Source organism: Cyprinodon tularosa, unplaced genomic scaffold (assembly GCF_016077235.1).
Source record: "Cyprinodon tularosa strain WSP-4 unplaced genomic scaffold, ASM1607723v1 ctg231, whole genome shotgun sequence".
In the NCBI taxonomy this organism is placed as follows: domain Eukaryota; kingdom Metazoa; phylum Chordata; class Actinopteri; order Cyprinodontiformes; family Cyprinodontidae; genus Cyprinodon; species Cyprinodon tularosa.
Genome location: NW_024038867.1, coordinates 189,532 through 216,319, shown reverse-complemented (window position 1 = coordinate 216,319; position 26,788 = coordinate 189,532). Strand labels below are relative to the sequence as shown.

The 26,788-nt window shown below is 37.7% G+C and overlaps 1 protein-coding gene across 1 annotated transcript in view; it reads left to right on the top strand.

Annotated features, from left to right (window-relative positions):
* The first annotated feature begins 1,956 nt into the window (after positions 1 to 1,956).
* LOC119784689 (zinc finger protein 585A-like) overlaps positions 1,957 to 26,788 on the top strand; it is a 38,157-nt gene continuing 13,325 nt past the window's right edge. The window contains exons 1-10 of the mRNA XM_038286878.1: positions 1,957 to 2,172; positions 7,143 to 7,293; positions 8,299 to 8,351; positions 9,833 to 9,992; positions 10,080 to 10,166; positions 10,275 to 10,346; positions 15,498 to 15,584; positions 15,928 to 15,996; positions 17,267 to 17,509; positions 19,613 to 20,392. Of these exons, the coding sequence (XP_038142806.1) occupies positions 2,164 to 2,172; positions 7,143 to 7,293; positions 8,299 to 8,351; positions 9,833 to 9,992; positions 10,080 to 10,166; positions 10,275 to 10,346; positions 15,498 to 15,584; positions 15,928 to 15,996; positions 17,267 to 17,509; positions 19,613 to 20,392 (1,711 nt within the window). The 5' untranslated portion in view covers positions 1,957 to 2,163. The remainder of the gene's footprint in view (positions 2,173 to 7,142; positions 7,294 to 8,298; positions 8,352 to 9,832; positions 9,993 to 10,079; positions 10,167 to 10,274; positions 10,347 to 15,497; positions 15,585 to 15,927; positions 15,997 to 17,266; positions 17,510 to 19,612; positions 20,393 to 26,788) is intronic.

The window sequence follows — 26,788 nt, the reverse complement described above, 5'->3', positions numbered from 1 at the left end:
CTTTACAGTTCACCAGATCATACAGTCAAATTGATTCAAAGTTTTCTAAGGAAAACCAGTTGATTGCATCGACTCATTGGCTCAAAGACAATCCCTCACACTAAGCATGCTTGTAGCAACAGTGGAGAGGAATAACTCCCTTTTAACAGGAAGAAACCTCCAGCAGAACCAGGCTCAGTGTGAGCAGCAATCTGCTGAGGCCGACTGGGGTTCAAGGAGACAGAAGTAGAGATACAGAAAGAAGTAGAGATACAAAAAGGCAAATTTAGTGATTTTCCCTAAATTGCATGTTAAACAATTTTAACTCCCCCCTCCTCCCCTTGGTTGCATATTTGTTTTGAATGTATATATGAAGAAAATCTCGTAATAAATGATTAGATGGATAAACAGATTGCATCTAACTGTTTTTAATTTATATTCATAAAGAAACTATCATAGAAGGCTCTCAAACTGGGCACTGGTTGTAGCAGTTACTAATTTATCAAGGTTGCCATTTCAGACTCCTTCCCACCTTGTCCCAGGGTTCAGACAAAGGTTCCAAGGTTACAAGTAGTGTTGCACAGATACCGATACCAGTATCAGATGGGGCCCCAATACTGCCCTAAAATGGTGGTGTCGGTATCGGCGAGTACCAACAAATAGGACACGGATACCATTTTGAGAGCCATAAGTTTATTCAACTATTGTCACCCACTCCTGGTAGGCAATAAAAAGTTCTACTGGATTCACTTTGTATTAGATTTTTTCCTGCTTCACAAAGGTAGGCAGCAGCTTGACAAAGCCATGATGGCAATAATTTTATATTATTATGGTATCGGTATCGGCCGATACTGCACAGCCAGGTATCGGGGCCAAAAAATGGCATCAGCACAACACTAGTTACAAGCAAGGCTCAGGTCTCTAATCAAGACTTATAAGTCTGAAAAAAAGAAAACATCCAATCCCTTAAATGTCAAGCTTATTCCTGAAACACTGTTAAATTATATGTTGACAATTGCAATTTTTAGTGTGGCACTTTTTTTAGATTTTCGATATATTTCACATTAGTACATGCAGAGGCGTAGCCAGAACATTTTTATGAGGATGGCCAGGCAATAACCAATGTACACTGAGGGGTGACCAAAGGCGGATAGGCACCAGAACCTCAGAGTCAATCTACACTGTTCCAACAGGAAAATTAATGAGCAAAACATCCATATTTTCTAAATAAAGACAAACTATACTTTTCCACAGCCTTTGCTAACAAATAGATGAATATATTCAAACATCCGTAATTTCTAGATAAAAGGTAAAGTGGATAAAACTTTCAGTTTTAAGTTCTGGGGCATGAATCTTTACCATTGTCATTACTTACCTACTTGTATAAATAAACATTCTTCATAAAATTGATATTTACAAACACTAATATCAACATAAAGTGATTATTTTAAAAAGTTTTTATTAATTATATAGGATTTCACTGAAGACTCCTGGATAGAAACACAGTTTTCTCTTTACCCCATATAACACAAAATCTAGTTCTAAAAATAGCATTAATTCTGTACTTATCATCTTGGATGTTAGTATATTTAATGTGTATAATTAACAATTTTTTTTTTTTTATGTTTTGAATAGTCCACTTGAGAGTATTACTGCTGCCACCATCTGTATTAGAGGGAAATAAATGGTAGGGGTGGCCACAGATTGGCTAAGGGTGGGCATGGCCACCCCTGGCCCCCCATCTAGCTCCGCCCATCTACCTCTGTCTTAGACATGCAAGTTATTCGACTCAACTCAAACATTAGGTCAAAATATATAGATTTTGCTTGAGTAAAATCCGAAATGTTTAAGTTTCACAAATAATAAATAAACTCATAATATGTACACCTTTTTCTTGCACACAGATTAAAGGAGACTGGAACTGACAGACAGAAAGATGACGCGTTCAAACACGCCTCGGAAGACTGAAACTAGGAGGCAGTAAGCAGCGGCGAAGATATCTAAAACCTCGAAGAAGAGAAGGCACCCGAGAGAAAAGGCCGGAAAATAATAATTATAATATTAAAAAAAGAGATTAGTTTGTAGTTCTTGTAAGCTGCCGGAGTAACGCTTCAGTTTGACTTTAACCATTTCTCCTGTCGCGGGTTTAATGCCATCCTCCAAAGCTGGCTCCCACAGCGCATTATGACTGAGGTAACGTCCACAGCGGAGAATTAGCTACACAGTTACATTCCACTAGCTTGGCCCACAGAGGCTGTTTGTGCTGTCGCTGCCTTCTATCACCAGCCAGCCGCAGTGAAAGCTGCAAAGCTGTTTGTGGAGTTATTCACATAGTCCAGGATGCAGCCCATCTAACAGGAACCGTTACAGAGTCCTGCAAATATAATTTTACGTGATTCAGAGTAGACATGTGCAGCTATCTGCTGTAGGTGAAGCTTCATCACTTTCATTTTCATTGCTAGATAGATGGTGCATGAAGACCAGGATGCCACTATAAAAATTGTTTTGGTAAAATGGTAATAGAAGCCAGGTTATAATTGATTTCATGTCATCTCTGTTTGTAAATATTCCCTATTTTGGTCCAAATATAGGACAGCCACAGGTTGAACTACAATAGTTTTAGTGTTCTTTGTCTTATTCACAAGAAACACAAGAAGAAACCAGTAATATGTAACAAAAAAAAAAAAGTGAAATATAACCAAAAGAAATGTTATAGCAAATTAAGATTCCTGGCTGCTCTGTTTGGAAAAATAATGATAAAACCATAACCATTAAATATTTTGGTCTATATTTAATCATTATAATATGTATTTTTTGTAATATTTGGAAACACACATTGATTGCAATTTTAAAACACTTTTTAGTTCAGTTCAGTAGCATTTATTTGTCCCAGTATGGGCAATTTTTGTGCAGTAGTAGTACACCTTTCACACACATATTCACACTCACATAAAAACACAAGAAACACATAAAATAAAAAAATAAAAAAGATAAGTTCTGTTAGTAAAACTACAATCCAGTCATATATTGATATCGGCCCTCCATTGACTTTAGGATCTTTTTAGGCTCTTTCAAAGTTTTATTACATTCTGCTAGTAGGATGGAAATTCACTAATTATGGTTTAGACCAAAGTTTAAAATTGCCAGCTGACTTACTGTCACACATTGACAGTTTAAAAGCTGTGCATTCATAAAATCCCAAACATTTACCCATCATTCACAATTTAGAAAACATTTTTAGGCTGATCTTTAATTTAGTGGTTACATCATACCTCTGGTTAAATTTTTAACAGCTATTTATTGGTTCATATAAAAAAAAGTATTATTTTAACATTAAACAATCAGGATAAAGCAAACATACTCTGTTCTACACGCTATAGATTGTATTTTGTGCTTTTCTTGGTAAATAAAGGGGCATATCTAAAAAGAGTGCAGTAAATATTTACCACTTATAACAAAATTATTATTTTTCATTTTATTAACTACATTTCTTAAAATCCCAATAAAGTCCCAAGAGTCCCTTAGTGGGAGTATTTCTCTTGGTCCCCTGATAGTTACATCCTTGTGGTTTAATCTTAGTTATATAGAGCAACAAAAATTAGTTGATTATTTTTTGGTACAGGTGCTGGTCATAAAATTAGAATATCATGAAAAAGTAGATTGATTTCAGTAATTCCATTTAAAAAGTGAAACTTGTATATTATATTCATACATTACATACAAACTCATATATTTCAGATGTTTATTTTGTTTAATTTTGATGATTACAAATGACAACAAATGAAAATCTCAAATTCATCATATCAGAAAATTAGAATATTGTGAAAAGGTTCAAAATTGATGGCCCCTGGTGCCACACTCTAATCAGCTAATTAACTCAAACCACCTGCAAAAGCCTTTAAATGGTCTTTCAGTCTAGTTCTATAGGCTACACAATCATGGGGAAGACTGCTGACTTGACAGTTGTCCAAAAGACGACCATCGACACCTTGCACAAGGAGGGCAAGACACAAAAGGTCATCGCTAAAGAGGCTGGCTGTTCACAGAGCTCAGTGTCCAAGCACATTAATAGAGAGGCGAAGGGAAGGAAAAGATGTGGTCGAAAAAAGTGTACAAGCAAGAGAGATAACCGCACCCTGGAGAGGATTGTGAAACAAAACCCATTCAAAAATGTGGGGGAGATTCACAAAGAGTGGACTGCAGCTGGAGTGAGTGCTTCAAGAACCACCACACACAGACGTATGAAAGACATGGGTTTCTGCTGTCGCATTCCTTGTGTCAAGCCACTCTTGAACCACAGACAGCGTCAGAAGCGTCTTGCCTGGGCTAAAGAGAAACAGGACTGGACTGCTGGTGAGTGGTCCAAAGTCATGTTCTCTGATGAAAGTAAATTTTGCATTTCCTTTGGAAATCAAGGTCCCAGAGTCTGGAGGAAAAGAAGAGAGGCACTTCATCCACGTTGCTTGAAGTCCAGTGTAAAGTTTCCACAGTCAGTGATGGTTTGGGGTGCCATGTCATCTGCTGGTGTTGGTCCATTGTGTTTTCTGAGGTCCAGGGTCAACGCAGCCACATACCAGGAAGTTTTAGAGCACTTCATGCTTCCTGCAGCTGACCAACTTTTTGGAGATGCAGATTTCATTTTCCAACAGGACTTGGCACCTGCACACAGTGCCAAAGCTACCAGTACCTGGTTGAAGGACCATGGTATCCCTGTTCTTAATTGGCCAGCAAACTCTCCTGACCTTAACCCCATAGAAAATCTATGGGGTATTGTGAAGAAGAAGATGCAATACACCAGACCCAACAATTCAGAAGAGCTAAAAGCCACTATTAGAGCAACCTGGGCTATCATAACACCTGAGCAGTGCCACAGACTGATCGACTCCATGCCACGCCGCATTGCTGCAGTAATACAGGCCAAAGGAGGCCCAACTAAATACTGAGTGCTGTACATGCTCATACTTTTCATGTTCATACTTTTCAGTTGGCCAACATTTCTATAAATCCTTTGTTTTTATTGGTCTTCAGTAATATTCTAATTTTCTGATATGATGAATTTGAGATTTTCATTTGTTGTCATTTGTAATCATCAAAATTAAACAAAATAAACATCTGAAATATATGAGTTTGTATGTAATGTATGAATATAATATACAAGTTTCACTTTTTAAATGGAATTACTGAAATCAATCTACTTTTTCATGATATTCTAATTTTATGACCAGCACCTGTATATGGCCAAACTGTTTCAGTAATATTTCTCTCTTTTTTTTTTTGTTGGTTTGCTAAAACAAAACCTAATTTCTGGCAGAGGCAGCTGAAAATTCCAACATTTTGAACAGTGGGTTTGATCTTTTTGAAAAGGAAAACTCTGCTGACCCCCAGTAGCACTTTTACTATCAATTAAATAAAGGAAATGTATGAGTGTGGAGAAGCTGTCTGTGAAATTTCAAGAATTAGTTTCAGGTGAATAAAATTTCATCCCTTACATGTTGACCACTCATCATGATGTGCAATGATAGTGATGGTGATCTGTTATCTATATAGGGGGGTGTAGGAAGAAGGTTAAGGATAGGTTGAGTTTTACTCTAAAGAACGGATGGATAGCATGTTTTTAAACAAGAGGGAGACCGTTTAGATAGAACTATATTAAAAATAGCAGTGTATAAGAGAGAAGAAAATATTTTCAGTAGGATAGAGTTTAAAGGAAGGTTATGGGAAGATTAAAGGAGATGGTTCACAATAAAATACAATTCTCTGAGAAACGTCTTTTTATTTCCAGTCACAGGTTTTAGAATTGAAGACTCATTTGAAGACAGTGAAAACCTACAAAGGAACATACCCTGGATATTTATAGGTGTCCTCAGCAACAGTGAAAAATTACTTAACAGAACCAAATTTGGTGTTATTTTAATTACTAGTGTGAATTCATCATTTTCTTTAATGGGAGGGTATGTAACCTAACTAAATCCTTTTTTTCCTTTAACTGCTACACAAAACTTTAGTTAGAAATTTGGGACGATTTTACTAAATCAAATTAAACAAAGAGAAGTGGACAACAACTGTTAAATGAAATAGTAATTGAAGACAGAGGCTCCATCTTACAGTTAGATCTTAAATACTATCTAAATTAGCCCTAAATAAATCTGAACAAAAAAAAAAAAAAAAAACATGATGCAGTAAACAATCCAAAAGTTCTATGATAACTATTACAAGGAAAGGTTGATTCTGGTATAATCATAAGCAGGGATGCGACTATTATTTTGCTAATCTATTAATCTATTGACTTTTTTTTATTAGTTGAGTGATGATACTTAAATAAAGAAGGTGTTTAATAGACTTTTTTTTTACAGAACTGGTTCCAAGTGTAGCTAAAACCGTCCCTTTAGGGGCTCTTAATAGAGCATATTTAAGGGTTTTTTATCTTAAATGCAAGATTCTTATCTTTTATGGTCGTTTTTGGGTTAGTAACTACTCTGATTGGGGTTTTCTATTAGAAAATTACATGTTTTATAAACTCTGTCCCTAAGTCAATCAACTCTTGTTAAATTGATTACTTAACAAGCTGTTAAATATTTTAGTAATCAATTTAATTCACTGTTTCAGCCTTGATCTTAAATGTAATTCACAGCCCAGAAAAAAAATGGTTTTGTATCAAAACAAAAAAAGATATTAATGCACATAAAATCTCTAAGTTTTCGAGTAACCCAACCCAAGAGGACGGCTGTCATTTAAATAAAGTAATTTAACAATATAGAAACATTTTGAATTAAAGATTCCTCTGTAAGGAATCTTTGACTACACAATTATTAATCGGTTAATAGGAAAAATAATCGACAGATGAATCAATATGGTAAATAATCGTTAGTTGCAGCCCTAATATATACATATGTATGTATATCTTTTAAAAATCAGTTTCATGATTTCCATTTTTTATCATTTTCATTTATTTTTACTTATGCATTTTATTTTACTGGCAGCTGATTTTTAATAGAAGGGCATGCAAACTTTTAAGCACAGCTGTATTTTGCAATTAAACCGTTACTTCTGTCAGTGACAAGAAAGTTAAAACATCTGTAACTTCTTCCAGTATTGCTGTCAAATTAATGAATAAAATTTGAAAAAATCTTCACTTTTTGATGTTAGGTGTGCTCTGCTCTTAGCATTCTTCTGGACGTACCCATCCACAGATGGCCTCTGCACTCCATCTAACTGTAAGACTTCAGACGGGGCAAAAGGATGATGAGCAAGAACCAGTGGAGGAAATTGGAGGTTTAATCAACTCGGATGGAGAGATGAAGGAATGGGATGGAAGTTAGTTACCTTACAGCTCTTTCTTGTTTCTGTCAGGTGTGAAATCTAATGTTTACTTACTGCCATTTCTAAAGAAGTTCTAACAACCATCAACACTTTCATACATAGAAAGTTCTCAGAGTGATCTCCTACATTACCTACATCATCAGCATATAAGCTGAGTCTCTTGCTCTTTATTTATCCTTCAAGAATAAAAATGCACAACAATGAAAAGCCAGAATCATGGATGGTCCCTCTTTATGTGGTCTTCTGGCTTCCATCAACAAGGTAGTATGTGGTCAGAGTTCAGCTCGGCAAACTTGCCTGACTGTTTAAGTACCCACAAAGCTCTAGAGGTTGTGTAATTTATTCCAACTGTAAAACCTCTGCTAAAGTAGAAATAAACTGCATCACAAATAGCATCACTTGAAAATTAGGATGGCCTAACATTAGCTTCAACTAGATATTTGGGGGAGAGGGTACATGGGGGGACTGGTGGCCGAGTGGTTAAGGCATAGAGATTAGAATCCTGAGGTTCTGAGTTCAAGCCCCACTGCCCCAGACTGCCACTCTGGCTCTCTGAGCAAAGGCCCATATCCCTCAATCGCTCCCCGGTTGGTTAAAGCGTACATTTCTTGTGAGACTGGGGAAATTATTATTGTTATCTTTGCACTACACCTCCACAAAGTGCAGATTAGAAGAATAAAATGTTTATTCTGAAGAACCCCACCCCCACCCCACACACACACAGTAAGGCTGAAAATGCTCATAGAGGGAAACCCCTTTTTTTGAGCACAGTAACAACATTATAGCCTTTAGACTGAATTAAGTTTTACTGAATTTGTTGCAATCTAGTCCTGGAGATCAAAGGGACTGTACAGGTCTCATTCAGGTTTACATGACACAATCTGTGAACTTCAAGGTTCCTTCTTTTATGAATGAATTATGCTGGGACTGAATATTTTACTTTAGCAAACACTTTAGCTTTCCTATCATTTGTTTGTATGTCTTTGTCCATCTTTACAGGAGCCATTTCTGACCAAGAGTCTGATTGTACTGAAGTCTCTCAATCTGAGAAGGTAATTTTTATGCTTTCTTTTAAGATGCAAAGAGAGTGGTCCATCTTTTAAAATATTTAAATGTGTTTAAGATGGTATTTCAATAGGGGGGCCCTGCTTGTAGCATTGATAGCATCAAGTGCTGTATATTGGCCTGAAGAATCATTTAAAATAACTCATATGCATCAACTCTTTAGGTCACAAAAGTCCGCGGGGTGCCTTTAACTCCACAGCCTTTAAAATAGGGAAAAAGCCTTCTGAACAAATAAGCGCTGCAAGAAAACCATGAATGGTTTTCAAAAAATTTGTTCAATCTAAGCAACAGCTTTCCCTCGTTTTCGATTGTGGTTTATTTCATATCTGTAGTTCATTCACAAGCATACTGGGAACAACAAACAAAAAGATTTGTCACACCTGCTTGTCTGGTTAGATTGAATTAAGTTATATGTTAAAGAGAAAGCGCAGATGTTCAAAAACCACAAAGAACGAAAACTATACAGGGATTTTTAAAGATTATTTTACCATCAGCGATAGCCATCCCTTGTCCTCGATTGTGGGTTATTTCATGCCTTTATGTCATTAAGAAAAATATTTAGGACGATGGAAAAATGGTTCGTCACACCTGCATTTGTGCTCATCATTCTTAGGGATCCATGTTAAGAGGTGGACAAAAATCCCCCCAAAAAATGACCGCCCTACGAAAGCTGCAGATTTAAAATAAAAAAAAATTGTATCATCCTGAACGACAGCCATCCCTCTTCTTCAATTGAATTTAATTTCATGTCTGTATTTCATTCAGAAAAATATTTATGATGATATAAAAACAGTTTCTCACAGCTGCTTTTCTGTTGTCTGCTTCTTCAATTACTATGTAAAATCCCCTCAAAGTTAGTCACTTTTTGGTCGGTCTGGAGGGGTTTTAAGGAAAACGACAACTCAAACAATAATTCCAGGACATTGTGTGAAAACAGAAGCTTCAGTCTACAAACTGACCAAAAATGATGGCTGTAGAGCAAAAGATGTGGGCTTGACAGCGAGGTAAAAATGTATGAGCCTCATCAGAAAACCATCCCTCTCCACGCTGCTGTGTTATGTCATCCACTATAAATCTGTTTTTCCCTCAAGCTTTGTTGTGCTCGGTGGATGATATTAGAAAAACCATAGCAGTTATAAATATAGTGTCTTCAGTTTTTGGAAGATGGAGGGTTTTATCTAAAAACAAAGCTTTAAAATGTGTTTGTTGGTAAATATATGGCCACACACGAAGCCTCAAAAATAGTGGATTTTTATGTGTTCTTTTTCCTTCAGGCAGGCACCAGTTAGCTGCAGTTTTGAGGTTTCTCACCAAGTATTGTTAGCACCAATTAACTGTTGCCTTCCAGCATTGAAATGAAAGCAACATAAAACCCTCTTTTCATTCTGGACCACATCCTTTACAGACACATATGGAGTGCATCTTTATGCTATTATAACGGATGTTTTTTTATTGGTTGTAAATACAGGAAGTCATTCTGGATGATTCTGAACTGAAAGACAAAAACCAGAGGGACAGCAGTAGTCCAGGACTTATCATGGAAGTTATAGAAGATGATGAGGAAGACAAGGAACGGAAATGGGAAGAAGGAGTAATAAAGACGACAAAGATCTCACCTTTACATCCTTGTAAGTGCTATATTAGAGAAAAATAAAATAAATATACAGACAGAAAACATGATTTTCTTTTGGAACCGTTTTCTTTTTCATTTCTAGCAAGAACACGACGGAGACGACTAAAAAAGGTTAGGCTGCAGTCTTTGGAAAACCCAAAAAAAGGAGAGCATGTCCCGTTTAGCACTGGTAGGTTATTAGAAGCATAAAAGATGTACAACTGAAAATGATCTTTAGATATATTTTTTTCTAGCTATAACTGGTGTAACAACACATTACTTGTGTGTGATCTTTTAGGAAGAAGACTCAGGAGACAGCCTTCCTGCTCTCCACTGCTGTGTGGGGAGGACTCTGAGACAAATGAAGGAGGTTAGTTTTTCTTATTCCTCAGTTCTTAAAAGTATATTTCTACTGCTTATGGACACAAATTATGACATATTTCTGGGCTTTCAATTATGGTTTTAAACTGCTCTGTATTTAAGTTGCTAATTAAAACACATATTTGGATAGACAATATAAGATTTATCAGGGAATTAAAATTCCAGCATGCTTCAAACTATAAACCAAGGCCTTATACATTCATTGCCTCAACCACAGGCTTTCTGTCGCCATCAACTTTCTGCCATAAATTTGTCTGCATATATTAAGTTAGCAGAACTGATAGAGCTCCTTTGATTAACAAGCTTTCCATTTACCCCCTCTATTTTTGTATCCGTTCTAAAGCTAGTTTTTCTGTGTGTTTTGGCTCCTTGAAACTGCTTAGTTTTTTTTATCTGGGGTGAAGTTAAACACATTTAGAGATATTCCTCCTCCTATTAGTATTTCAGTCTGTGTTATGTGTGACTTTGTGTTGGTGCATTACACCACTATCTCTAGCATTAAATCATCCCACAGTTTAATAGCACTAGCACCAGGCTTTATAGTTGGTTCTATCTTTACATTTTAAAACTGAAATTGACTTTGCCACAGAACAATCTTTGTTTTCATGTGGTTATAAAAGTGTTCTTTAGAAGACATTTATTTTGTTTTCATTTGGGTTGCTCTACCATGCCATCGTTCTAGAGGCTGTCAGTCTTACAGCTAGCTCTTCTTTCACTTGGCTACTTCCCAATTCATGGTTAAGCTGCGGCATTTGGGTTTAAACTGTGTTATGAGGAAATCTTTATCTTTAAAGCTTCCAATGAGAAACTACAAGCTATACCAGTTTGTATTACAAAGCAGAAGTTAATAGACAATAGCCAGTTAAAAAAACTTTGTAGAGCCTTTAGTTCAAGGAATAAAATAATGAGATGTATCCCCAATAAACCCACAATAGATTGTACCTTCTGAATAAAAAGTCTAGCTTTTGACTTCATTAAAGTTTGATAAACTATTTTGCACTTATTGAAAAAAAAGTTTAAAACAGCATTAAATAAATTCATTTGATTTGTAAGTGTACATGAATTTCTCCCTGAAACTCCATTAGCTGATCTAATGGCATTTATGCAGAGGATTTTATGTTTTTGCTCATGTTTGTTGACTTAAAGGAGAAGTTCACTTTTTAACACTTTAAGCCCATTTTCTGTAGTGTCCAGGATGAAATCGAATGATCGACACAAAAATTTTGACAATTGGTCCTGTCTCTGCTTTTTGGCTCATGCAGAATCACCCCCTGGCTGCTTTAGAATGGCTTCCATAGAGCATGTCCGATAATGTCCTTAAAACAACCTTAAACGTTCTTTTTTTAAAATATGCTACTCACCGGGTCGTCAGCGCTGTTCAATGACGTTCCAAAAAAAGTTTCGTAAAGAAAAAACGTTCCTGTAGTGTTTTATTTAGCATTTTGTAAATCCCATTGAGTTCTGTTGGAATAGTCAATATTCCCCTGCCACCGGAAACGGAAATGGGGCCTGTTTACACAGTTGTAGTCTTTTCGCTTCACTCTGTGTACTCCGACGTCGAGGTGCTAACGTCTCTGTTAAACACTTTAAAAAACTCTGAAAATGGAATACGAAAGGTGGATTCTTGATTCGGACGTGCACTATGGAAGCCGTTCTGAAGCAGCCAGGGGTGGATTCTAAATGAGCCAAAAAGCAGAGACAGGACCAATTGTCAAAATTTTGGTGTCGATCATTCGATTTCATCCTGGACACTACAGAAAATGGGCTTAAAGTGTTAAAAAGTGAACTTCTCCTTTAATTTGTTGGTTTGGTAACAGTGTTGTTTTTGACAGGAAGAAAACTATTATTAGTCTTAGTCGCATTCTAGTCATTACTATATGTGATAGTTTTAGTCGGTTTTAGTCGACTAAAAAGGTTTTAGTCAGTTTTATATTGCAAAAAAAAGTTAACCTTTGCAATTTCGAATAACAGCCAGATCCTTTACCAGACTGACAGCTCTTGCCTAGATACAACTGCCGGGTATAGAATGCTGCCGTGCCGTTCATCATTGCTGTTGGGCAGAAAACTTTGATTTATAGAATTCAAATAAACTTATTTTAATGAATGAATGTCCTACTTTATTAAAAAAACGTGTCTCACACAAGCTGTGAAAATAGCAGATCTTATTCTGTTAATATAGCAGAAAGACAAGCTAACAAAATGTAGAATAACGGAATGGTTTAGACATACAAGGTTTCCATTCCAAAGCAAAGACTTCCTGATCTACTATGAATTATGCATTACACACAGTTCAATAAAATCTTAATAGCTCCAAAAAAGCAAAGAACAAAAACATTTTTCTTTCTACTTTGCCAATTTTGGCTTTATTTCTGAGAATTGGTCTCTTGGTTACCGCTGCTCAGGGGTCAACGTAGATTTACAGGTGCTGGTCATAAAATTAGAATATCATGAAAAAGTAGATTGATTTCAGTAATTCCATTTAAAAAGTGAAACTTGTATATTATATTCATACATTACATACAAACTCATATATTTCAGATGTTTATTTTGTTTAATTTTGATGATTACAAATGACAACAAATGAAAATCTCAAATTCATCATATCAGAAAATTAGAATATTGTGAAAAGGTTCAAAATTGATGGCCCCTGGTGCCACACTCTAATCAGCTAATTAACTCAAACCACCTGCAAAAGCCTTTAAATGGTCTTTCAGTCTAGTTCTATAGGCTACACAATCATGGGGAAGACTGCTGACTTGACAGTTGTCCAAAAGACGACCATCGACACCTTGCACAAGGAGGGCAAGACACAAAAGGTCATCGCTAAAGAGGCTGGCTGTTCACAGAGCTCAGTGTCCAAGCACATTAATAGAGAGGCGAAGGGAAGGAAAAGATGTGGTCGAAAAAAGTGTACAAGCAAGAGAGATAACCGCACCCTGGAGAGGATTGTGAAACAAAACCCCTTCAAAAATGTGGGGGAGATTCACAAAGAGTGGACTGCAGCTGGAGTGAGTGCTTCAAGAACCACCACACACAGACGTATGAAAGACATGGGTTTCTGCTGTCGCATTCCTTGTGTCAAGCCACTCTTGAACCACAGACAGCGTCAGAAGCGTCTTGCCTGGGCTAAAGAGAAACAGGACTGGACTGCTGGTGAGTGGTCCAAAGTCATGTTCTCTGATGAAAGTAAATTTTGCATTTCCTTTGGAAATCAAGGTCCCAGAGTCTGGAGGAAAAGAAGAGAGGCACTTCATCCACGTTGCTTGAAGTCCAGTGTAAAGTTTCCACAGTCAGTGATGGTTTGGGGTGCCATGTCATCTGCTGGTGTTGGTCCATTGTGTTTTCTGAGGTCCAGGGTCAACGCAGCCACATACCAGGAAGTTTTAGAGCACTTCATGCTTCCTGCAGCTGACCAACTTTTTGGAGATGCAGATTTCATTTTCCAACAGGACTTGGCACCTGCACACAGTGCCAAAGCTACCAGTACCTGGTTGAAGGACCATGGTATCCCTGTTCTTAATTGGCCAGCAAACTCTCCTGACCTTAACCCCATAGAAAATCTATGGGGTATTGTGAAGAAGAAGATGCAATACACCAGACCCAACAATTCAGAAGAGCTAAAAGCCACTATTAGAGCAAACTGGGCTATCATAACACCTGAGCAGTGCCACAGACTGATCGACTCCATGCCACGCCGCATTGCTGCAGTAATACAGGCCAAAGGAGGCCCAACTAAATACTGAGTGCTGTACATGCTCATACTTTTCATGTTCATACTTTTCAGTTGGCCAACATTTCTATAAATCCTTTGTTTTTATTGGTCTTCAGTAATATTCTAATTTTCTGATATGATGAATTTGAGATTTTCATTTGTTGTCATTTGTAATCATCAAAATTAAACAAAATAAACATCTGAAATATATGAGTTTGTATGTAATGTATGAATATAATATACAAGTTTCACTTTTTAAATGGAGTTACTGAAATCAATCTACTTTTTCATGATATTCTAATTTTATGACCAGCACCTGTAAATTCACAGGGTTTTAATATAAAAAAAATACAGAGAGAACCTACATAATTGCCTTGTACAAAGTAATTTCCCTCTGGGATTATTAAAGTATTTCTGATTCTGATTTTAATGCCATGGCAATCCAGATCTAAATTGAATGAATATGCTAACTAAATTGTTGACATTAAAAGGAAAAATAGAAAATGTTTTATGACAATACAAGGAAACATTTGCATCATCTTTGAATAAATAGAAATGAGAACTATGAGAAAGAAATATTCAAACAGAATGAAATGAAATATTTTATTTGGATATAATTTAGGGATTAATTCTGGTAGAAATTAAAGAATATTTAGTATTACCTCTTGTGAACTGGAATAAATAAAATATTGATAGTATTGATAGACAAAGGGATTTTTAGACTTGGCAGAAGATGATAAGCCACATACTTTATTAAGTAGCGAGAACAGGAATTTACAGGAGTGAATCATCAGTGTGGAGTATAAAGTGTAGGCTCTGAGCTACGCATGTGCAAATACGCATATCTGCACAAGTACAGCTGGAAGAGCAGAATTTGTCAGAGTTGAGCGCGTAGTACCGGACGATTCCGGGTTATTTTCACCCCTGCTGCTGCTGCCATGATCCATATGTGGTCATGCAGAATGTGCACTGCTGATGCTGCTTAGCAGGTTACAGCACAATGATACAGTTTAAATGTCTGACCGACCAACCGCTAATTTTTATTTAGTCTTGTCTCATTGAGGAAAACTCTAGCCTATTACTAGTCATCAAAGCTCAACGTTTAGCTCATCAGGAGCGTCAACAAAATTATTTCGCCATCATTGACAAAAAGAACACTGTTTGGTAACAGATATATTTTAAAGATTTTAAACAGATATTGATCCTTTTTTTATTACCATAGGTGTGCCTCATACCAAGAAATGATTTGGTTAAATTTGGTAATGATCCAGCATATCTCTGAGATTAAGCTATAGGTGGAATCCACAATATGGAACAAAAGTTTCTGGTTTGAGGAGATCTCTGCTCTTAAAGAGCTTTTCTAGTTAAATATGACAAATAGCATGTTGCTTTTCTTTTAAAGATTCACTGTTTTTGTTTATTTTGAAGTATCAAGGAGAAGCAGAAGAAGAAGAAATATTTGCAACTATGCAGAACCAGAGAAAATAAATTCAGAAACAATCCCCTGTGTTACTGGTAAGTTTGTAAATAATGACACTTTGGATTATTTTATCTGACAAGGAATTTTAGAAAATTTTAGAAAGCTCTAGATGTGAATATATTTAGTCATATACGGTCTAGTTTGTTGGTAGTTCTGTTTAAGATTTTGCAGTGTGGGGTTTGAGAAGTACCATTAAAACTGTGTTAAGATGACCAAGTTCAGATACCTGAAGATAACAAAATCAGTTGGATCCCTTTATTTCATTTTTTTGTTTTTCTCTATAGATAAATCCCTCTCTATGGATAATAGTGTTTTTAAAACTGTTAACACAATCGTTGATTTAGTATTTTTTAGAACAGATACTTTTTTTCTGCACAGCAAAACGACCTTTACGGAAGAAAGGACCCAAACCGTCTGCTGAGGTAGAAAAGAAAAGTGTTTCAACAGGTAAGAGAAGCACCAGATGTTTTCTTGCAGGGGATTCTTTAAACATCCTGAGTTATGACTTTTTAACTGCAGATAAAAAAAAATTGTTCCTAGTGGATCAGGGTGAATTAGGACATTTGATCAGTTTCTATCTTTGTTGTAGCAATGATTTGATGAAAGATTATGTGATGAGAAAAGTGCAAATAATCATCAATCCCCTTTTAGATACAACAATGGCTCAAGTAGAGCTATTTTAATGGGTCATATGTAGTTAATCTCAGATGTCATGCCTGCTGTGAGCTGAACCCAACCAACCCCTATGAGAGGAAATGAACTGAAATAAAGGCTTGAAAACATCAGTCTAGGTGTAATTAACTTATTTAATGTATTTCATTTACACTGCAACAGTGAAGCATCTAATGATAAGCAAAAAAACCATTTAATCTGAGGTCAAAGGTTCTCAAAACAAGTGAGATTATCTGTCAATGTAGCAAGATAACTTCAAATGACAAGATTTATTCAATTAAAATTAAAGTTTGAGGCCTAAAATCAGAAATTAGCTCCTATAACAAGTTAATCCATCACTTCTATATTTAAGAACCAAATGATTTTTAGTGGTGGTACTGAAATAAACGTTATTGATTTTCTAACTTATTGAAAATGACTGTAACCATTTTTTATTGATTGGGGCAGAAGAGTGTCATGCTCACAGGAATAGATCTTACAATAATATGTGTCTGATTAGTTTATTGTAAAAGTTTCTTTAACTTTGTTGATTTGATGCTGTCAGTGGATTGTCGTCCTTTTAAATTTGAACTCTAGTCCTCTTAGGACTTTGTCAGCTAATGTTCCTGCTTTTTATTCTAAGCTCAGAACTCCTCTTAGTTCAAATTGAGGCCAGCATTAATGGAAGGACTGGTTCACACAAGCAATGATGTTTTCCTAAATGTTGATTCTATTTCTGTGTGTGTTTGAACCTTTTATGAATACAGACTTTTAAAGAAAGCCTTCAAATGTGAGATGTTTTTTCTAGATGATCTTGCAAGTGTGGTGGAGATATGGACTTGATATCCAGAGATTTTTTACTAATGCTGAAGGCAGGGCCTAATTTAACTGTTCAGTTCAAACATCTCTCAATAACCTGGTGTTTGGCTTTTCCTTACTTTTTTTGTGAAGGCAGAAGAAACAGCTATAAAACACCAAAAATGGTAAACACAGTTTGGAGCAGGTGTGGTAGTTTTAACTAATGTCATGTCTTTTTTTCTATTTTTATTGTTTTTCCTCTTTATAGGGAAGCGTGGTCCTCGGAGAAAGATTTTCAGTGGACCAATAGAAATCCCTCCTGAGCTCCTGAAACAACCCAAGGAGAAAATTGAGTACCGCTGTTCTGTTTGTGGCAAAGAATTTCCCCATGCGTACAAACTAGAGCGACACGAGCTTATCCACACGGGGGAAAAACCCTACTGCTGCTCCATTTGTGGTCGGGGCTTTAATCAGAAAGGGAATCTCAAAACGCACTTCAAAGTCCACCTTGGTGAGAGCCTTCAACAGTGCTTCGCAAACTGGAGATCATCAAAAAAGTTCTTTTATTTCTGTATAACTGTTCTAAAAGTGAACTTCTAAATAATACTGATCCATTACACGCAGCTATGTTTCTAATATTTATAGATGCTGTTTTAACCATTGGGGATCATTTTAATCCAAAAATTTCTATCTTGAAAAAGTCTATTACCCCTCCGTTCCACTAGGTGTGGGAGCAGCGTGTATGAGCAACTCTGCGTGGTTATGCTACCTTCACACCAGACGCTCTTTGACTAGCAAAAAAGCATCTGCTGCTTCATTTTTTTATGCTTGTACACATCAAGGTCAGACGTGCCTTAAGAGTGTCTTTGATGCGCCTAAGGTGCGTCCAGTAAAGTGTAAATAGCAGAGAGCGGCTTTGCTATACTAGCCGTGATCGGTGGGTAAAAAGTAGTTTTACTATATTTTTTTCTGAGAAAGTCCACCTCAAAACTTCGTCTGTGCAGTCAGTTCATCAAGATTGCGATCCTGCCTGAAAATATTATTTTGCTGTTGGAGGCACTAAGATCCCCTCAAATCGGTGATGCACTGTCACTGGGAATCCCCAGCAGCAGCTGCCTCAGACCGGGGCTCCTCTTGGGGTTTTTCCCCTACGGTTTGTGGTGAATCGAAGTAGATGTTAACGTTTTTCAGGTATGTGGTGCAAACTGCAGGCAACAGAATAATAAAAGCAAACATTTTTTGCTGGCAGGTTTTGTCATTTTAAGTTAATTCAGGCCTCAATAAACTGTTTCAATGGAGTGATCATAGCGTTCTGCATCAGCAGTGCTGTGTCTGTCTCCCTGCCAGCTTCCGGATCAGCTTTCTGATTGGCTGATGTGGCTCTTGGAGCAGCAACAGTTCAATTTTTCCAACTCCAGCAGCTGCTGCTTGTGAGGCATGTCATGCTCCTCAAATGCTCAGAAGGTCAAGAGCCACTGCTTCAGCTGCTTAGATGTGACATGATGCGCTGCTGCTGCTGCTGTTCGAAACACGCTACAAGACCTTTTAAAGCGCCTTGATGCACGTCAAACATAGATGCATGTAAAGCAGCTGCTTTGGCTGCCCAAAGCTCGTCCGGTGTGAAAGTCGCATTAGATTCAGATCACATCAGCATTCCATCATGGCGCTATAGTATTGCACTTGTAGCCTTTAAACAGAACAATAAACCAGTAAAGTTAGTTCAAATATATAGTTTTTTTTTATGATTCAATGCTCACCTGGATTCACTTTGCTTTTCATCAACTGAATGCCAAACGAACTACCTGACAGATATGATCTGCTCTTGATTGACGTCTAGTTGGAGCAGCAAGCATAACAGCTGCCTCACGCCCAGTGGAAACACTGTGAATGACTATAATTGCTGCCATCAGCTGAAGTGGAACGGCCCGTGGGGCGTAAACACTGCTTCCACATCTAGTAGAACCGAGGGGTTAGATTGCTGGACAATAAACCAGTGTTACCACATCCAGTAATGCAGGTATTGGTGCTTTTTACAGCCTTATGAGTAATAGAGAATAACATAAAAACTGTAAAAGCAGAATTCACAGCTTGTGGACTAAATAAAGATGGTATGGTTCCACAAATCATTACATAAGTGGAAACTTCACACAGGATCTCAACCATCCTGGAATCTGTGGCCCTCTATGTTTATCTCAACATGATTTTTTTTTTTTTTTTTTTTTTTTTGTGAAATGCAAAATGTAAATTTACTTGAAAACCCACTATAAACCTTACTTAACAACTGAACCCATCTTCTGGATCTCCTTAAGGCTATATGTTGTTGTTTTTTTTTAAACACTGGCTACAGTCCACAAACTGTGAATCTCCAAAAAAAAAATCCTTGAATGGGTTTATGTTCCCATCCCTGTTAAAGCTGCCAATACCCTTGTTGCATACATGCCTTTTTATACAAACTCCTTTCCTTCCACACAACTTTCCAATAAAAAGCTTGAATATAGACTTCAGTAAACAGCCAGCTTCCTTTGCATAACGGTGACCGTTTGCCAATCGAAATGATCTATATGACCTGTTGTTTACTCTAAAGCATGGATAATATCTCTGTTCTCTTTTATAGGTCAAAAAGATGCTGCAGACTTAGAAGACGAGGTGAATCCAACCCCATCTGATCTTTCTGAATATTTGAAGTCCCTGCCAGGGGAATCTAAAATCCGGTCGTCCCTGCACTGTCTAGAGTGTGGGAAAGACTGCGAAAGCCAGTCGGCTTTACAGGCCCATCACGTCACTTCACACCGCGAGGCAACAGCTGGATCGGAACCAGCCGAACACAGCGTGTCACAGTTTCTCTTCTGCCGCCGTTGCGGCATTCAGTTTGAAGACAAAGAGAAGATGGGAGAGCATATGAAAACACACATCAAGGAGAAGCGCTACTCATGCCCGGACTGCGGCAAGAGGTTCATCAATGAGAGCTACATACAAATTCACCAGCGCATCCATACGGGTGAGCAACCTTTCCTCTGCTCGCTCTGTGGCAGAGGTTTCCACACAGCTTCCTCCCTCAAACTTCACGAGATGCAGCACTCCGGGGAGAGGCCTTATGCCTGTTCCATCTGCGGAAAGACGTTTCAGATCAACTCCTACCTAAATGCACACTACCAGACCCACATTAAGGACAGGCCGTTCATCTGCAGCGTCTGTGGGAAAGGCTACTCCAGAGCCGAGGAACTGAAGGTCCACCACAGGCTCCACACTGGAGAGAGACCCTACAAGTGTGGGCAGTGTGAAAAGAGTTTCATCTACAGGCAGGGTCTGCGGCAACACCAGCGGACGCACGCTGGGCCCCGCATTGGGCCAACCAAGCAACTTGGCAGACCCAAACAACAGAACAAGATGGAAATCTAACACCTGTTATAGACTATTCAGCAGTGTTGCTGAAAATTACTCTTCCTCTTCTATCTTCCATTCCTACTGCCGAGGATAGAGTTTCTGTGTTTGGAAATGTGCTACGGATTCAGCATGGTTGCCAAAATATATTGGTGGCTAACCGTGTTGTCTTTGTTGTGTTTAAATTGTGTGCCTATGTTTTAATGGTTCCTCTTCACTGGTTGCCCTTTTGTTAAATTTTGTTTTCTTAAGATTTTAGGGCTTTTGTATTCGGCTTGTATTTGGGTAAAAAAAAATGTCAAACTTGACACAGATTTTAATTAAAATAGTCAAAAATAATTTTCACTTTGTGACATTTTTGTAAAGGTAAAGATTCCTTGCTGTTAAAGGCAAAAATATTAATAATTACAATATGATATAATTTATGGTAAAATCAACGATTAGACGACGATTCAAGTCTGGGTTAGAGAAATAGATAACTGAAGTGTAGATTCTCTGTTTGTAAAACAGACAAAACAATCATTGTCGGTCGGTATCAAGTACTGTATGTACTTGTGATACATTTGTGGAAATATTTTATTTTTTTATACTTGTTTATAATTATTATGCCATTGTGTGATACCATTTCCCCGTGTATTCGACACAGATACATCTTACTACTGAGGGACAAATAAATGATAATTCTTTTTTAAAATAAGTTATGTTTTAAAAGAGATATGGACATATTTTATAGTTTTCCTGTATTCAGTCCTATTCTGTCTTTCTTGTAAATTTTTTTTTTTTTTTTTTTTCCACTAGTGATCGACTGCAGCAGCTGCAGATTCTTTGACTTTTTTTTCTGGCTCCACAGACAAATTTTGAAGGTTTCACTAAAATTCAGAAAAAAAGCTACTGATCAGTGCTCTGGTCTAAATCCTGACCCAAAATGGGGTGATGTGTCTGGGTGAAATGGTTTTATACCTGAAAGTTGGGCCATGATGTAGACATCAACTAAGCATTACCATTTATAATTGGCAGGAGAATCAAACTGCGGTAGCCACCCTCAAACCCAAAGAGGTCCGGTACTTTTAGCTTGTTTTTTTGGGGGGGCTAAATAATGCAGAATTTAACAATGTTACTCACCAAATTTTGAACATTTGCACAGTAACATGACGATAAGCCTCCTTTAGGCTCAATTTATGCAGTTTATCTGCAAAAAAGTTTTATTTACAGTTTACCTATTTGTTAAAGTCCACTAGTCTCCAATGCTTTGTATAGCTACACCAGACCTAACCCAAAGAAAAAGATAACCTAGTGGCTCCTTGGAGCCCAATACCACTATAATCAACCTTATCAAGTATCCTATGAGCTTATTTAACTGAAGTCAGCATCCTGGTGACACTTTTCTCAGGACCTTGTTCAGTCTTGGGAGGGCTGAGCACACTGAGGAAATAATGGAGGATCAGGGTAAGTTTGTTTAGTTGCTTTACTATGTAGTAGCTGACTGAGCAGCTGATTAACATTTCCCTGGGTTAATTTACAAATCTAGAATGGATTATTGCATCATTAGAAAAGGAGTGTTGGATGGTGTAGAACAGCAGACCTGGGAGGCTCATCTTGATGAGAAAGCTCAGACTGACAAAGCACCATCATTCCTCTGTTAGTGCTGTGGAGATAACATTTCAAAAGCGTTAGGCAACAAAAGGTAATCTTAGCAGATACAGGAACCTTACTAAGTTTTTTTAAATTCCTGTCAAACATCAGTGCTGTAGCATTACTTGCAGATTGCATGTGGCATCGTTTAACACATCGTTTTTGCTGTCGTTATTCTGCATCTTTGTGTCTGACTTGTCAGCTACAGAGAGTCAAATATGATTTAACTGGTATGTACTCTTTTTGCTTTTTAAAGGTATTTGACATGTAGGCGACAGTTTGGTGCAACATAACCACGAACCAGCTGTATGTTCTCCCCATATTTGCAGAGTTCAAAGCTTTCCAGTGGTGGCTCAGATCCTCAATCCCAATAGTGTAAATTGTTGCTCTTAGCTCCTCTGCCTTCACCTTTCATGGGGACAACATTAAACTCAATATTGTGGGCAGGAAAGGAACTCTGAACTGCTGTACAGAATCCAGACAGTTTTTAGCCTTCTAGAGATTATTATGCAACCGAATCACACATGCAAATCAAAGAGAGGCAGCCTTCTGAAAAAGAACACAGAGTACATGGTAAAAATAATGTCTCTGTGTCAAGTTCCATGGGGTGGACTTTGACTAAATGTCCCGTCATGCAAAGGATTGTGGGAATAGATATAGTGCCAGATAGGAATCTCAGAAGGACTCTATGCTAAATGAGCTATGTATAGGAAGCATCCTTCCCTTTCCCTACTAGTTGGACAGAAATTGATGACCACTGGCTTAAGGGTCCTTGCTTATTTGCAGCTTTTGGATGGACTTGTTTTTTGGTCTGTTAAGCAGTTTCAGAGAGGGACGGGGGCTCAGACAAGGGCAACATTTTGGGCGAATGTAAATGGATTAAATAGTTACTGATGCAAATAAGTTTGATACAAATATATATTTTTTTAGTATTGATTATATTAAGATAACGGCTATTTTGACAACCCTAGTTTGTTTACTGCATGCCAAATAGTACCATACATGTTTTAAAGTTGCACTAAATCAATGTTATTTAAATGTTAAAATACAAACATTTTGTAGAAACATCTGATTTGTTTTTTTTTTTTTCTTGTTAATGCTAATACAGTATTTATGAAAGCTAAAGAGAATTATCAACCTTTTCAAATAATTTTTTTTAGCTATACTGATACAAACAGCTGATTTATTACATGGAAGGGTCCCTGTTTCATTTTAAAACCAAAGCTACTTGGCATCAGTTCTCTCAGTCGGCTTTAGTTGGTCTAACAAATCCTGAAGTCTGTGGTCCAGCAGGTGAAAGTCCAGTTAAGTTTGTGGTCTTTTGTCTTTTGGTTGCTATTTAACTAATTTCAGTTTTAAAGTGACCAAGAATAACTGGTTGCACTGGGTTTTTATAGAGATATCAGAATAATTGCAGGCCAAATGTGGTATTTTCTTGCCACTTAACCCTTATTTACTACTTTCTTCAGGTTTATCACAAATAAAACCCCAAATACACATGTGTTATTTGTCAAACTCTGAACACATTTGAAAGATAATCTTTTAAGTTCAAACAAGCATAGTTTGTTTTGCCTTGTTGCTCCTTTGATGCAGTGTAGAACATAGCTTACTTTTTAGAATTCAGTTCAAAAGTGGAAAACTGACAGTTTTAGGGAGGTAGAAGGGATACAGGAGGGAGGCAGCCAGCCATACAGCCTGCATCAATGGGCCCTCTGATCACCAACATAAGGCACGGCAGTGGAGGTGTCATGTAAAATGAAGGAGATGGACCGAACAGGTCTTACATCTTGAGTCACCATCTCTAAAAGATGGGCGTCCACATAAGGGTGGCAGTGATGTTTCTAACCAAAATAATGACCTTCTCTTAAATTTTATTTCAGATCGAGGTAATGGATGGAAGTATGTAAATGACTTCCTTTCATTCACTTCTGTGAAGTATGCAATTGAATCTATTTAAGTAATGTAACACGGGGGAATTACCCGGATTGTGACCGAGGACGTGGCCCTAAACCAACTAGTAGACCACTGAAAGTATTATCAAGTAGCCTAGGGTCTCCCAATTAAATGTACCTAGGTAAGTCTGGCTTAAAATGAGGAAACAGATTTAGTATACAAATTATATATTTTATTTATGGATTATTTTACAATTGGAAGACAACTTTATTATTCTATTTTAAAATCCAATAAGGCACAAGAACCCATGACAGAAGAAGCAATCTGAGACTCTAGAAAAACACTGCAAACCACGTTAGTAGCACACAAGATCAAACAAGATTATATTAATTTAGAAGAACACGAATCTCACGTTGCGTCCTATAGAGCTGCGCCCAATCAGCTTATTTATAAAAGAAATAAATGGTTGTTCTGGTTCTCTAGTGCCCGTGCTACAACTCTAACTCCAGAGAAAACCTTTCACCAAGAGCATAATAAAAAAAGGGTCTCAATGGTGAGAGCATAATAAGCAACAGCAGCAATCTGTAACAACCAAAAAAACAATAAAGTGTCTGCGGACCATTATACAGGAAATACAGAAATAAAAGAAAACAATGTACCTTCATCAGCCTCAGACAGGGATATATGCAGACGCTTCCATGAAAACTTTTCCAGCAGCGCGAATACCAAGATCCAAATTCTGTGTAGCAGCACGGCTCCCGACGCTCAAAAGAATCTACTGCACACCAAACTAAGCCGACTCTCATAGCTTGCTTGCACACCTGGTGCCTATACAGGTGCTGGTCATAAAATTAGAATATCATGAAAAAGTGGATTGATTTCAGTAATTCCATTTAAAAAGTGAAACTTGTATATTATATTCATACATTACATACAAACTCATATATTTCAGATGTTTATTTTGTTTAATTTTGATGATTACAAATGACAACAAATGAAAATCTCAAATTCATCATATCAGAAAATTAGAATATTGTGAAAAGGTTCAAAATTGATGGCCCCTGGTGCCACACTCTAATCAGCTAATTAACTCAAACCACCTGCAAAAGCCTTTAAATGGTCTTTCAGTCTAGTTCTATAGGCTACACAATCATGGGGAAGACTGCTGACTTGACAGTTGTCCAAAAGACGACCATCGACACCTTGCACAAGGAGGGCAAGACACAAAAGGTCATCGCTAAAGAGGCTGGCTGTTCACAGAGCTCAGTGTCCAAGCACATTAATAGAGAGGCGAAGGGAAGGAAAAGATGTGGTCGAAAAAAGTGTACAAGCAAGAGAGATAACCGCACCCTGGAGAGGATTGTGAAACAAAACCCATTCAAAAATGTGGGGGAGATTCACAAAGAGTGGACTGCAGCTGGAGTGAGTGCTTCAAGAACCACCACACACAGACGTATGAAAGACATGGGTTTCTGCTGTCGCATTCCTTGTGTCAAGCCACTCTTGAACCACAGACAGCGTCAGAAGCGTCTTGCCTGGGCTAAAGAGAAACAGGACTGGACTGCTGGTGAGTGGTCCAAAGTCATGTTCTCTGATGAAAGTAAATTTTGCATTTCCTTTGGAAATCAAGGTCCCAGAGTCTGGAGGAAAAGAAGAGAGGCACTTCATCCTTGTTGCTTGAAGTCCAGTGTAAAGTTTCCACAGTCAGTGATGGTTTGGGGTGCCATGTCATCTGCTGGTGTTGGTCCATTGTGTTTTCTGAGGTCCAGGGTCAACGCAGCCACATACCAGGAAGTTTTAGAGCACTTCATGCTTCCTGCAGCTGACCAACTTTTTGGAGATGCAGATTTCATTTTCCAACAGGACTTGGCACCTGCACACAGTGCCAAAGCTACCAGTACCTGGTTGAAGGACCATGGTATCCCTGTTCTTAATTGGCCAGCAAACTCTCCTGACCTTAACCCCATAGAAAATCTATGGGGTATTGTGAAGAAGAAGATGCAATACACCAGACCCAACAATTCAGAAGAGCTAAAAGCCACTATTAGAGCAACCTGGGCTATCATAACACCTGAGCAGTGCCACAGACTGATCGACTCCATGCCACGCCGCATTGCTGCAGTAATACAGGCCAAAGGAGGCCCAACTAAATACTGAGTGCTGTACATGCTCATACTTTTCATGTTCATACTTTTCAGTTGGCCAACATTTCTATAAATCCTTTGTTTTTATTGGTCTTCAGTAATATTCTAATTTTCTGATATGATGAATTTGAGATTTTCATTTGTTGTCATTTGTAATCATCAAAATTAAACAAAATAAACATCTGAAATATATGAGTTTGTATGTAATGTATGAATATAATATACAAGTTTCACTTTTTAAATGGAATTACTGAAATCAATCTACTTTTTCATGATATTCTAATTTTATGACCAGCACCTGTATACGCTAATGAGCCTGTCAATTCTGTAAAGCAGACGTGAAGGTAAAGAAACGGAGCTGTGATGTATTCAAGGACCCAAAACGGGTGGGAATTTACACCCACTAGACCACCCGGTTACATCCTACCCCCCCTCTATGGATCGGTGGCCCAACGATAAAGACTAGGACCAAGGCCGAAAAATGGCTGTAGCCAAGCTGCTGGCACCAGGGATCAGAGAAGCAGCAGCCCCACTATCTTCATTCCTAGCAGGTACTGGGAGACGATGGGGATTGGAGTGTTTTCCAGCAGTTTTACGAGTTGATCTTCTAGGCCCAACGCTACTGCTTTGAGAGGTTTGTGGAGACTGTGGCACTTCAACAGGCGTCCGAACTGTAGGGATATCTGATGGTTCTTGTACCAATGGCATGGCTGCATTACTGCCAGTCTCTCGGAGCACCA